Source organism: Macaca fascicularis, chromosome 4, assembly GCF_037993035.2.
Source record: "Macaca fascicularis isolate 582-1 chromosome 4, T2T-MFA8v1.1".
NCBI classification, from domain to species: domain Eukaryota; kingdom Metazoa; phylum Chordata; class Mammalia; order Primates; family Cercopithecidae; genus Macaca; species Macaca fascicularis.
Genome location: NC_088378.1, coordinates 152299611 through 152312636, shown reverse-complemented (window position 1 = coordinate 152312636; position 13026 = coordinate 152299611). Strand labels below are relative to the sequence as shown.

General features: G+C 40.5%; 1 protein-coding gene across 6 annotated transcripts in view; it reads left to right on the top strand.

The window, feature by feature from the left end:
* Positions 1-13026, top strand: part of CDKAL1 (CDKAL1 threonylcarbamoyladenosine tRNA methylthiotransferase) — a 713545-nt gene that overhangs the window by 109798 nt on the left and 590721 nt on the right. For all 6 annotated transcript variants that reach the window (XM_074038810.1, XM_005553933.4, XM_045389964.2 and 3 more), the window contains one exon: positions 10308-10392. Coding sequence is in view for 5 of the 6 variants with exons in the window: in XM_005553933.4 (XP_005553990.1) it covers positions 10308-10392 (85 nt within the window). In the remaining variant the exon portion in view is untranslated. The remainder of the gene's footprint in view (positions 1-10307; positions 10393-13026) is intronic.

Here is a 13026-nt window from a genome sequence, read left to right as displayed (position 1 = left end):
ATCAAGAATAGTACAGTCACGTGTTGCTTAAGGATGGGAATTTGTTCTGAGAAATGTGTCAGGCTATTTCGTTATCACGTGAAATCATCAGATGTACCCACACAAACCTAGATTGTACAGCCTATGACACATATAGGCCATTATATGGTATAGCTTATTGCTCCCAGGCTACACACCTGTACAGCATATTGCTGTATTGAATACTGTAGTCACTACAGAGCATCTAAACATAGAAAAGGTACAGTAAAAATATGGTATGAAAACTTTAAAATGGTGCACCTAAGACACTGTGAATGGAGCTTGCAAGACTGGAAGTTGCTCTGGATGAGTCAGTGAGTGGGTGGTGAGTGAATGTGAAGGCCTAGGACATACCCTGCACCCTACTGTAGACTTCATAAACACTGTACACTTAGCCTACACTAAATTTATGCAAAATATTTTTCTTTCATAATAATAAATTAACCTTAGCTTACTGTAATGTTTTTACTTTATAAACCTTTTAATTTTTGAAAACGTTTTCACACTCTTATAATAACACTTAAAACACAAGCATTTTGTACAGCTGAACAAGAATATTTCCTTATTGTTTAAGCTTTTAGAATTAAATTTTATTTACTTATGACCAGGCGTGGTGGCTCATGCCTGTAATCCCAGCACTTTGGGAGGCTGAAGCGGGTGGATCACAAGGTCAAGAGATTGAGACCATCCTGGCCAACATGGTGAAACCCCATCTGTACTAAAAATACAAAAAATTAGCAGGGCGTGGTGGCAGGTGCCTGTGGTCCCAGCTACTTGCGAGGCTGAGGCAGGAGAATCACTTGGGTCCGGGTGGCGGAGGTTGCAGTGAGCCGAGACTGCGCCACTGTACTCTAGCCTGGCGACAGAGCGAGACTCCATCTCAGATAAATAAATAAATAAAAATACATTTTACTAATTTATTTATTTATTTTTACTGTTTCAGTGTTTTTTGTTAAAAGCTAAGACACAAACACACACATGAGCCTAGGCCTACAAAGGGTTGGGATCATCAATATCTGTCTTCCACCAGCACATCTTGTCCCACTGGAAGATCTTCAGGGGCAATAACATGCATGGAGCTGTCATCTCCTATGATAACAATGCCTTTCCTTCTTCTGGAATCTGCCTCCGGGAGGACCTTCCTGAGGTTATTTTACAGTTAATTTTTTTTTTTTTTTTTTTTTTTTTTGTGAGACAGAGTCTCACTGTCTCACCCAGTCTGGAGTGCAGTGGTGCAGTCTTGGATCACTGCAACCTCTGTGCCCCGGGTTCAAGTGATGCTTCTGCCTCAGCCTCCTGAGTAGCTGGGTTTACAGGCACCTGCCACCGTACCCGGCTAATTTTTGTATTTTTAGTAGAGATGGGATTTCACCATCTTGGTCAGGCTGCTCTCAAACTCCTGACCTCGTGATCCACCCACCTCGGCCTCCCAAAGTGCTGGGATTACAAGTGTGAGCCACTGCGCCCAGCCAACTTTTTTTTTTTTTTTTAATAAGTTGAAGGAGTACATTAAAATCGTGATGAAAAGTGTTCTATAGTAAATACTAAGTGATAGGAATTTTTAAGCTTCGCTATAATCTTGTGTATCAACTGTCATATATGTGGTCCATTGTTGACTGAAATGTCATTATGCAGCACATGTTTTCCCTTTATTTTGAAAGCCAACATTGGCAAAATTCCAAAGTACAATAATTTGCATTATTTATTCATTGCCATACTTCTCCTTGAGAGGTCCTATGGTAAGAGTTGTGTAATGACTTGAAAATGACTGGGGAAAAGAATGTGCCGGGATACAAAGCTGGCATCTGGTACAGATAGTTCTGTCATTGGGATTATTTATTTATTTTGAGACAGAGTTTTGCTCTCGTTGCCTAGGCTGGAGTGCAGTGGCACGATCTCGGCTCACTGCAACTTCCACCTCCTGAGTTCAAGAGATTCTCGCCTTAGCCTCCTGAGTAGCTGGGATTACAGGTGCCCGCCCCCATGCCAGACTAATTTTTTGTATTTTTAGTAGAGACAGGGTTTCATCATGTTGGCCAGGCTGGTCTCGAACGCCTGACCTCAGGTGATCCACCTGCCTCGGCCTCCCAAAGTGCCGGGATTACAGGCGTGAGCACCCGCACCCGGCCCTTATGTATTTGTTTTGAAATAAACTAACAATTGCTAGATTTTTTTTATCGTTAGCTCTAGACATCTGTGACATTTTCTTATCTGCATAATAAGGTTCTTAGAGTATTGCTTTGTCATTTGAAATTCAACATTCATTCAGTAAATATTTAAGGAGTATCTCCCATGTAGCAGGCACTGTAATAAGTGCTGGGGATATAGTTATGAGTAAGGTGTGAGTCTCAGTCCTAAATCTTCGTTAAATACAACAGTGAAGCTTATTTCTTGAAGCTTATTTCTAAAGATCAATATGGCCTTCCAAGCTTTAGGAGATTGGAGAAGCGCCATATGCATGTGGTTCCACACATTGCCCCTCTGTCATCCTCCCCTCACCCTTTACCTACCTGCATATTGTTTAGTGCTCTATGACAGTCTGAATGTCTACTCTGTGCCCATCACTCTGTTGGGATTTGAACGTTCAAGGAGCAGCAGATAAAAATGTTGTATTTAGTATCTCTTAAATAGTAATAAAGACAGACCAAAAAAATGAATGATTTTCAGTGTACAAGAATTGTCTACACACTGTTATGGGAGTTCAGAGAAGAAAGAGTACTAGGATCAGATTGATAGTAGAGGAATATCACTCAGGTGGCACTGGGAATAATTTGGAGGTTACTAACAGAAGGAAGTTGAATAATCATTTCTGAGTTGAGTAGGGAAGTGACATAATTGATTTGTGTTTTATATACTGCACTCTGGTTGCTGGGTGGGAAATTAGACTATGGTCTGGAGGTAGAAGAAATGAATGCAAGAAATGAGTCAAGTTAGCAAGGATCATAGTATTCAGCTGATAAATAATATAAGGAGTTTCCATGCCTTTCATTGTTTCAATATATTTTTTTTTAGGTGGGCATGGTGGCGGGCGCCTGTAATCCCCGCTACTCAGGAGGCTGAGGCAGAGAATTGCTTGAACCCAGGAGGCAGAAGTTGCAGTGAGCAGAGATCATGCCACTGCACTCCAGCCTGGGTGACAGAGCAAGACTCTGTCTCAAAAAAAAATAAAATTTTTTTTTTTGCAATGTTTATAATAAAATACTGGGATAATTTTGTGTGTGTGTGTGCCAAGTTACCAGAAACTCTGATGTGCTTACCAGTGCTCCTACCTAGTGCTGTTATTTGAACCTTCCTAGGTGGAGAATCTACACTTAGACATCTGTATGTTCTCTTAGTTCTTCATGTCATTTGATCTTAGCTTCTGTTCTTATACAGATACTGTTGAAGGTGCTGCAGGTTTCAATTTTGGTTTTCCTTTCTTTATGGTAATCCTATTTTAATGTATAAGATCCTTTCAGGCAACTGAAGTATGCAAGAGGCAGGTGGAATAGTAGCAACTTTAGGTATTTAAAAATTCATGTAATAAATATGATGGGGGGGGCGGAGCAAGATGGCCGAATAGGAACAGCTCCAGTCTCCAACTCCCAGCGCGAGCGACACAGAAGACCGGTGATTTCTGCATTTTCAACTGAGGTACTGGGTTCATCTCACTGGGGAGTGCCGGACGATCGGTGCTGGTCAGCTGCTGCAGCCCGACCAGCGAGAGCTGAAGCAGGGCGAGGCATTGCCTCACCTGGGAAGCACAAGGGGGAAGGGAATCCCTTTTCCTAGCCAGGGGAACTGAGACACACAACACCTGGAAAATCGGGTAACTCCCACCCCAATACTGCGCTTTAAGCAAACAGGCACACCAGGAGATCATATCCCACACCTGGCCGGGAGGGTCCCACACCCACGGAGCCTCCCTCATTGCTAGCACAGCAGTCTGTGATCTACTGGCAAGGCAGCAGTGAGGCTGGGGCAGGGGCGCCCGCCATTGCTGAGGCTTAAGTAGGTAAACAAAGCTGCTGGGAAGCTCGAACTGGGTGGAGCTCACAGCAGCTCAAGGAAACCTGCCTGTCTCTGTAGACTCCACCTCTGGGGACAGGGCACAGTAAACAATAACAAACGTAGCAGAAACCTCTGCAGACGCAAACGACTCTGTCTGACAGCTTTGAAGAGAGCAGTGGATCTCCCAACACGGAGGTTGAGATCTGAGAAGGGACAGACTCCCTGCTCAAGTGGGTCCCTGACGCCTGAGTAGCCTAACTGGGAGACATCCCCCACTAGGGGCACTCTGACAGCCCACACCTCACAGGGTGGAGTACACCCCTGAGAGGAAGCTTCCAAAGCAAGAATCAGACAGGTACACTCGCTGTTCAGAAATATTCTATCTTCTGCAGCCTCTGCTGCTGATACCCAGGCAAACAGGGTCTGGAGTGGACCTCAAGCAATCTCCAACAGACCTACAGCTGAGGGTCCTGACTGTTAGAAGGAAAACTATCAAAGAGGAAGGACACCTACACCAAAACCCCATCAGTACATCACCATCATCAAGACCAGAGGCAGATAAAACCACAAAGATGGGGAAAAAGCAGGGCAGAAAAGCTGGAAATTCAAAAAATAAGAGCGCATCTCCCCCGGCAAAGGAGCGCAGCTCATCGCCAGCAACGGATCAAAGCTGGACGGAGAATGACTTTGACGAGATGAGAGAAGAAGGCTTCAGTCCATCAAATTTCTCAGAGCTAAAGGAGGAATTACGTACCCAGCGCAAAGAAACTAAAAATCTTGAAAAAAAAGTGGAAGAATTGATGGCTAGAGTAATTAATGCAGAGAAGGTCATAAACGAAATGAAAGAGATGAAAACCATGACACGAGAAATACGTGACAAATGCACAAGCTTTAGTAACCGACTCGATCAACTGGAAGAAAGAGTATCAGCGATTGAGGATCAAATGAATGAAATGAAGCGAGAAGAGAAACCAAAAGAAAAAAGAAGAAAAAGAAATGAACAAAGCCTGCAAGAAGTATGGGATTATGTAAAAAGACCAAATCTACGTCTGATTGGGGTGCCTGAAAGTGAGGGGGAAAATGGAACCAAGTTGGAAAACACTCTTCAGGATATCATCCAGGAGAACTTCCCCAACCTAGTAGGGCAGGCCAACATTCAAATCCAGGAAATACAGAGAACGCCACAAAGATACTCCTCGAGAAGAGCAACTCCAAGACACATAATTGCCAGATTCACCAAAGTTGAAATGAAGGAAAAAATCTTAAGGGCAGCCAGAGAGAAAGGTCGGGTTACCCACAAAGGGAAGCCCATCAGACTAACAGCAGATCTCTCGGCAGAAACTCTCCAAGCCAGAAGAGAGTGGGGGCCAATATTCAACATTCTTAAAGAAAAGAATTTTCAACCCAGAATTTCATATCCAGCCAAACTAAGTTTCATAAGTGAAGGAGAAATAAAATCCTTTACAGATAAGCAAATGCTTAGAGATTTTGTCACCACTAGGCCTGCCTTACAAGAGACCCTGAAGGAAGCACTAAACATGGAAAGGAACAACCGGTACCAGCCATTGCAAAAACATGCCAACATGTAAAGACCATCGAGGCTAGGAAGAAACTGCATCAACTAACGAGCAAAATAACCAGTTAATATCATAATGGCAGGATCAAGTTCACACATAACAATCTTAACCTTAAATGTAAATGGACTAAATGCTCCAATTAAAAGACACAGACTGGCAAACTGGATAAAGAGTCAAGACCCATCAGTCTGCTGTATTCAGGAGACCCATCTCACACGCAGAGACACACATAGGCTCAAAATAAAGGGATGGAGGAAGATTTACCAAGCAAATGGAGAACAAAAAAAAGCGGGGGTTGCAATACTAGTCTCTGATAAAACAGACTTTAAACCATCAAAGATCAAAAGAGACAAAGAAGGCCATTACATAATGGTAAAGGGATCAATTCAACAGGAAGAGCTAACTATCCTAAATATATATGCACCCAATACAGGAGCACCCAGATTCATCAAGCAAGTCCTTAGAGACTTACAAAGAGACTTAGACTCCCATACAATAATAATGGGAGACTTCAACACTCCACTGTCAACATTAGACAGATCAACGAGACAGAAAGTTAACAAGGATATCCAGGAATTGAACTCATCTCTGCAGCAAGCAGACCTAATAGACATCTATAGAACTCTCCACCCCAAATCAACAGAATATACATTCTTCTCAGCACCACATCGTACTTACTCCAAAATTGACCATGTAATTGGAAGTAAAGCACTCCTCAGCAAATGTACAAGAACAGAAATTATAACAAACTGTCTCTCAGACCACAGTGCAATCAAACTAGAACTCAGGACTAAGAAACTCAATCAAAACCGCTCAACTACATGGAAACTGAACAACCTGCTCCTGAATGACTACTGGGTACCTAACGAAATGAAGGCAGAAATAAAGATGTTCTTTGAAACCAATGAGAACAAAGATACAACATACCAGAATCTCTGGGACACATTTAAAGCAGTGTGTAGAGGGAAATTTATAGCACTAAATGCTCACAAGAGAAAGCAGGAAAGATCTAAAATTGACACTCTAATATCGCAATTAAAAGAACTAGAGAAGCAAGAGCAAACACATTCGAAAGCTAGCAGAAGGCAAGAAATAACTAAAATCAGAGCAGAACTGAAGGAGATAGAGACACAAAAAACCCTCCAAAAAATCAATGAATCCAGGAGTTGGTTTTTTGAAAAGATCAACAAAATTGACAGACCGCTAGCAAGACTAATAAAGAAGAAAAGAGAGAAGAATCAAATCGATGCAATTAAAAATGATAAAGGGGATATCACCACCGACTCCACAGAAATACAAACTACCATCAGAGAATACTATAAACACCTCTACGCAAATAAACTGGAAAATCTAGAAGAAATGGATAATTTCCTGGACACTTACACTCTTCCAAGACTAAACCAGGAAGAAGTTGAATCCCTGAATAGACCAATAGCAGGCTCTGAAATTGAGGCAATAATTAATAGCCTACCAACCAAAAAAAGTCCAGGACCAGATGGATTCACAGCTGAATTCTACCAGAGGTACAAGGAGGAGTTGGTACCATTCCTTCTGAAACTATTCCAATCAATAGAAAAAGAGGGAATCCTCCCTAACTCATTTTATGAGGCCAACATCATCCTGATACCAAAGCCTGGCAGAGACACAACAAAAAAGGAGAATTTTAGACCAATATCCCTGATGAACATCGATGCAAAAATCCTCAATAAAATACTGGCAACCCGGATTCAGCAACACATCAAAAAGCTTATCCACCATGATCAAGTGGGCTTCATCCCTGGGATGCAAGGCTGGTTCAACATTCGCAAATCAATAAACATAATCCAGCATATAAACAGAACCAAAGACAAGAACCACATGATTATCTCAATAGATGCAGAAAAGGCTTTTGACAAAATTCAACAGCCCTTCATGCTAAAAACGCTCAATAAATTCGGTATTGATGGAACGTACCTCAAAATAATAAGAGCTATGTATGACAAACCCACAGCCAATATCATACTGAATGGGCAAAAACTGGAAAAATTCCCTTTGAAAACTGGCACAAGACAGGGATGCCCTCTCTCACCACTCCTATTCAACATAGTGTTGGAAGTTCTGGCTAGGGCAATTAGGCAAGAGAAAGAAATCAAAGGCATTCAGTTAGGAAAAGAAGAAGTCAAATTGTCCCTGTTTGCAGATGACATGATTGTATATTTAGAAAACCCCATTGCCTCAGCCCAAAATCTCCTTAAGCTGATAAGCAACTTCAGCAAAGTCTCAGGATAGAAAATTAACGTGCAAAAATCACAAGCATTCTTATATACCAGTAACAGACAAACAGAGAGCCAAATCAGGAATGAACTTCCATTCACAATTGCTTCAAAGAGAATAAAATACCTAGGAATCCAACTTACAAGGGAGGTAAAGGACCTCTTCAAGGAGAACTACAAACCACTGCTCAGTGAAATCAAAGAGGACACAAACAAATGGAAGAACATACCATGCTCATGGATAGGAAGAATCAATATCGTGAAAATGGCCATACTGCCCAAGGTAATTTATAGATTCAATGCCATCCCCATCAAGCTACCAATGAGTTTCTTCACAGAATTTGAAAAAACTGCTTTAAAGTTCATATGGAACCAAAAAAGAGCCCGCGTCTCCAGGACAATCCTAAGTCAAAAGAACAAAGCTGGAGGCATCACACTACCTGACTTCAAACTATACTACAAGGCTACAGTAACCAAAACAGCATGGTACTGGTACCAAAACAGAGATATAGACCAATGGAACAGAACAGAGTCCTCAGAAATAATACCACACATCTACAGCCATCTGATCTTTGACAAACCTGAGAGAAACAAGAAATGGGGAAAGGATTCCCTATTTAATAAATGGTGCTGGGAAAATTGGCTAGCCATAAGTAGAAAGCTGAAACTGGATCCTTTCCTTACCCCTTATACGAAAATTAACTCAAGATGGATTAGAGACTTAAATATTAGACCTAATACCATAAAAATCCTAGAGGAAAACCTAGGTAGTACCATTCAGGACATAGGCATGGGCAAAGAGTTCATGTCTAAAACACCAAAAGCAACGGCAGCAAAAGCCAAAATTGACAAATGGGATCTCATTAAACTAAAGAGCTTCTGCACAGCAAAAGAAACTACCATCAGAGTGAACAGGCAACCTACAGAATGGGAGAAAATTTTTGCAATCTGCTCATCTGACAAAGGGCTAATATCCAGAACCTACAAAGAACTCAAACAAATTTACAAGAAAAAAACAAACAACCCCATCAAAAAGTGGGCAAAGGATATGAACAGACATTTCTCAAAAGAAGACATTCATACAGCCAACAGACACATGAAAAAATGCTCATCATCACTGGCCATCAGAGAAATGCAAATCAAAACCACAATGAGATACCATCTCACACCAGTTAGAATGGCGATCATTAAAAAGTCAGGAAACAACAGGTGCTGGAGAGGATGTGGAGAAATAGGAACACTTTTACACTGTTGGTGGGATTGTGAACTAGTTCAACCATTATGGAAAACAGTATGGCGATTCCTCAAGGATCTAGAACTAAATGTACCATATGACCCAGCCATCCCATTACTGGGTATATACCCAAAGGATTATAAATCATGCTGCTATAAAGACACATGCACACGTATGTTTATTGCGGCACTATTCACAATAGCAAAGACTTGGAATCAACCCAAATGTCCATCAGTGACAGATTGGATTAAGAAAATGTGGCACATATACACCATGGAATACTATGCAGCCATCAAAAAGGATGAGTTTGTGTCCTTTGTAGGGACATGGATGCAGCTGGAAACCATCATTCTCAGCAAACTATCACAAGAACAGAAAACCAAACACCGCATGTTCTCACTCATAGGTGGGAACTGAACAATGAGATCACTTGGACTCAGGAAGGGGAACATCACACACAGGGGCCTATCATGGGGAGGGGGGAGGGGGGGAGGGATTGCATTGGTAGTTATACCTGATGTAAATGACGAGTTGATGGGTGCAGCACACCAACATGGCACAAGTATACATACGTAACAAACCTGCACGTTATGCACATGTACCCTACAACTTAAAGTATAATAATAATAAATAAATTAAAAAAAGAAAGAAAAAAAAATGATGGTTTTGGATTATTTGTTGCATTGCCAGTGAGTTTATTATAGTATATAACAATATTTAATCAAAATGGTGATAGGAATAAAAGGTCCACTTTGAGGTAAATCATTAATTTTTAAGGCAGACAAGTTATGTTTTTAAGAATTTCTCATGCCTGAAGAATATTCAGTGTGTGCTCTGTGCCCGAAAAAGCTTAACACAGAATCCACAAAGGTGAAATTAATTTGATACTCAAAGGTAAGATTAGGGCACGTTCCCCTTCAGTTTATGTAAATTATTAAATAGTACTGTCAAGCATTGAAAATAAAGAAGAGAATGCTTATCATCATTACATTTTAAGTGAAAAGATATATATTTCATCATTACATTTTAAGTGAAAAGATATATATTATACATTTTTATATTTATTGTTCACAAATATTTCCATGTTCTAGCAATTTTCTACTATGTTGTAATTGCCTGTTCATTTAACCCCACTGTTTTTTTTCTCCCCTACCACAGCAATCCCAGTGCCATTGGATATTTTTGAATGATTAAATGTGCTACTTACTTCGTTTTTGTGTTCATTTTTTTAAATAGAAAATGCTTCCGATGCAGATTTATGGCTCCTGAACAGTTGCACTGTAAAAAACCCAGCTGAAGACCACTTTAGAAACTCAATTAAGTAAGTTGAAATTGATTTTTTTCCTATTTTGTATAATCAAAGTAAGAATTGATACCAGAAGTTTAGCTTTTTAAAAATGTCAAAATAGATATTTAGTTTATATTAAAAAAGTATGAGTTGGACTGTTTTGAATTTGTCTGATAAAGAATGATACTTTATTATTTTTAAATTAAATTTAAGTTCTGGTTACATGTACAGGATGTGCAAGTGTGTTACATAGGCAAAACATGTGCCATGGTGGTTTGCTGTACCTATCAACCCATCGCCTAGGTATTAAGCGCTATATGCATTAGCTATTTATCCTGATGCTCTCCCTCCCCCCGCCGTCTACCAAGTCCGACTGTGTGGTGTTCCCCTCCCTGTGTCCGTGTGTTCCCATTGTTCAACTCCCACTTACAAGTGAGAACTTGCAGGATTTGGTTTTCTGTTCCTGTGTTAGTTTGGTGAGGCTGACGGCTTCCAGCTCCATCTGTGTCCTTACAAAGGACATGATCTCATTTCTTTTTTATTTTATTTATTTATTTATTTATTTATTTATTTATTTGAGACAGAGTCTCGCTCTGTTGCCCAGGCTGGAGTGCAGTGGCACGATCTCCGCTCACTGCAAGCTCCGCCTCCCAGGTTCACGCCATTCTCCTGCCTCAGCCTCCGGAGTAGCTGGAAGTACAGGCGCCCACCACCATGCCCGGCTAATTTTTTGTATTTTTAGTAGAGTCGAGGTTTCACCGTGTTAGCCAGGATGGTCTCGATCTCCTGACCTGGTGATCCACCTGCCTCGGCCTCCCAAAGTGCTGGGATTACAGGCGTGAGCCACCCCACCCGGTCGATCTCATTTCTTTTTATGGCTGCATAGTATTCCATGTGTATATGCACCACAATTTTTTTACCAGTCTGTCCTTGATGGGCATTTGGGTTGATTCCATGTCTTTGCTATTGTGAATAGTGCTGCAGTGAGCGTATGTGTGCATGTATCTTTTTAATAGAATGATTTATATTCCTTTGGGGATATACCCAGTAATGGGATTGCTGCATCAAATGGCATTTCTGGTTCTAGGTCTTTGAGAAATCGCCACACGGTCTTACACAATGGTTTAATTAATTTACATTCCCACCAACAGTGTAAAAGTGTTCTTATTTCTCCACAGCCCCTCCAGCGTCTGTTGTTTGTTGACTTTTAATAATCGCCATTCTAACTGGTGTGAGATGGTTTTGGCTTGCATTTCTCTAATGATCAGTGATGTTGAATTTTTTTTCATATGTTTTTTGGCTGCATAAATGTCTTTTGAAAAGGGTCCATGTGCCTTGCCCACTTTTTGATGGGATTGTTTGTTTTTTTTTTCTTATAAATCTGTTTAAATTCTTTATAGATTCTGGATATTACACCTTTGTCATGTGGATAGATTGTAACAAATTTCTCCCACTCTATAGGTTGTCTGTTCACTCTGATGATAGTTTCTTTTGCTGTGCAGAAGCTCTTTAGTTTAATTAGATTCCATTTGTCAAATTTTGCTTTTGTTGAAATTGCTTTTGATGTTTTCATCATGAAATCTTTGCCTGTGCCTATGTCCTGAATGGTATTGCCTAGGTTTTCTTCTAGGGTTTTTGAAGTTTTGGGCTTTACATTTAAGTCTTTAATCCATCTTGAGTTAATTTTTGTATAAGGGGTAAGGAAGGTGCCCAATTTCAATTTTCTGCATATGGCTAGCCAGTTTTCCCAGCACCATTTATCAAGTAGGGAATCCTCTACCCATCGCTTGTTTTTGTCAGGTTTGTTGAAGATCAGATGGTTGTAGATGTGCCATCTTATTTCTGAGTTCTCTATTCTGTTTCCTTGGTCTATGTGTCTGTCTTTACACCAGTCCTACGAAGCTTTGGTTACTGTAACCTTGTAGTATAGTTTGAAGTTGGGTAGCGTGATGCCTACAGTTTTGTTCTTTTTGCTTAGGATTGTCTTGGCTATACGGGCTCTTTTTTGGTTCCATATGAATTTTAAAGGAGTTTTTTTTTTTTTTTTTTTCTAATTCTATAAAGAATGTCAGTGGTAGTTTAATGGGAATAGTATTGGATCTGTAAATTACTTTGGGCAGTATGGCCATTTTCATGATATTGATTCTTCCTATCCAGGAGCATGGAATGTTTTACCATTTGTTTGTTTCTGCTCTTATTTCTTTGAGCAATGGTTTGTAGTTCTCCTCAAAGAGGTCCTTCACTTCCCTTGTTAACTGTTTTCCTAGGTATTTTATTCTTTTTGTGGCAATTGTAAATGGGAGTTCATTCATGATTTGGCTGGCAGTTTGTCTATTCTTGGTGTATAGGAATGCTTGTGATTTTTGCACATTGATTTTGTATCCTGAAAGTTTGCTGAAGTTGCTTATTAGGTTAAGGAGTTTTTGGGCTGAGACGATGGGGTTTTCTAGAAATAGGATCATGTCATGTGCAAACAGAGACAGTTTGACTTCCTCTCTTTCTATTTAAATATGCTTTATTTTTTTCTTTTGCCTGATTGCCCTGGCCAGAACTTCCAATACTATGTTGAATAGGAGTGGTGAGAGAGGGCATCCTTGTCTTGTGCCCGTTTTTAAGGGGAATGCTTCCAGCTTTTGCCCATTCGGTATGATATTGGCTGTGGGTTTG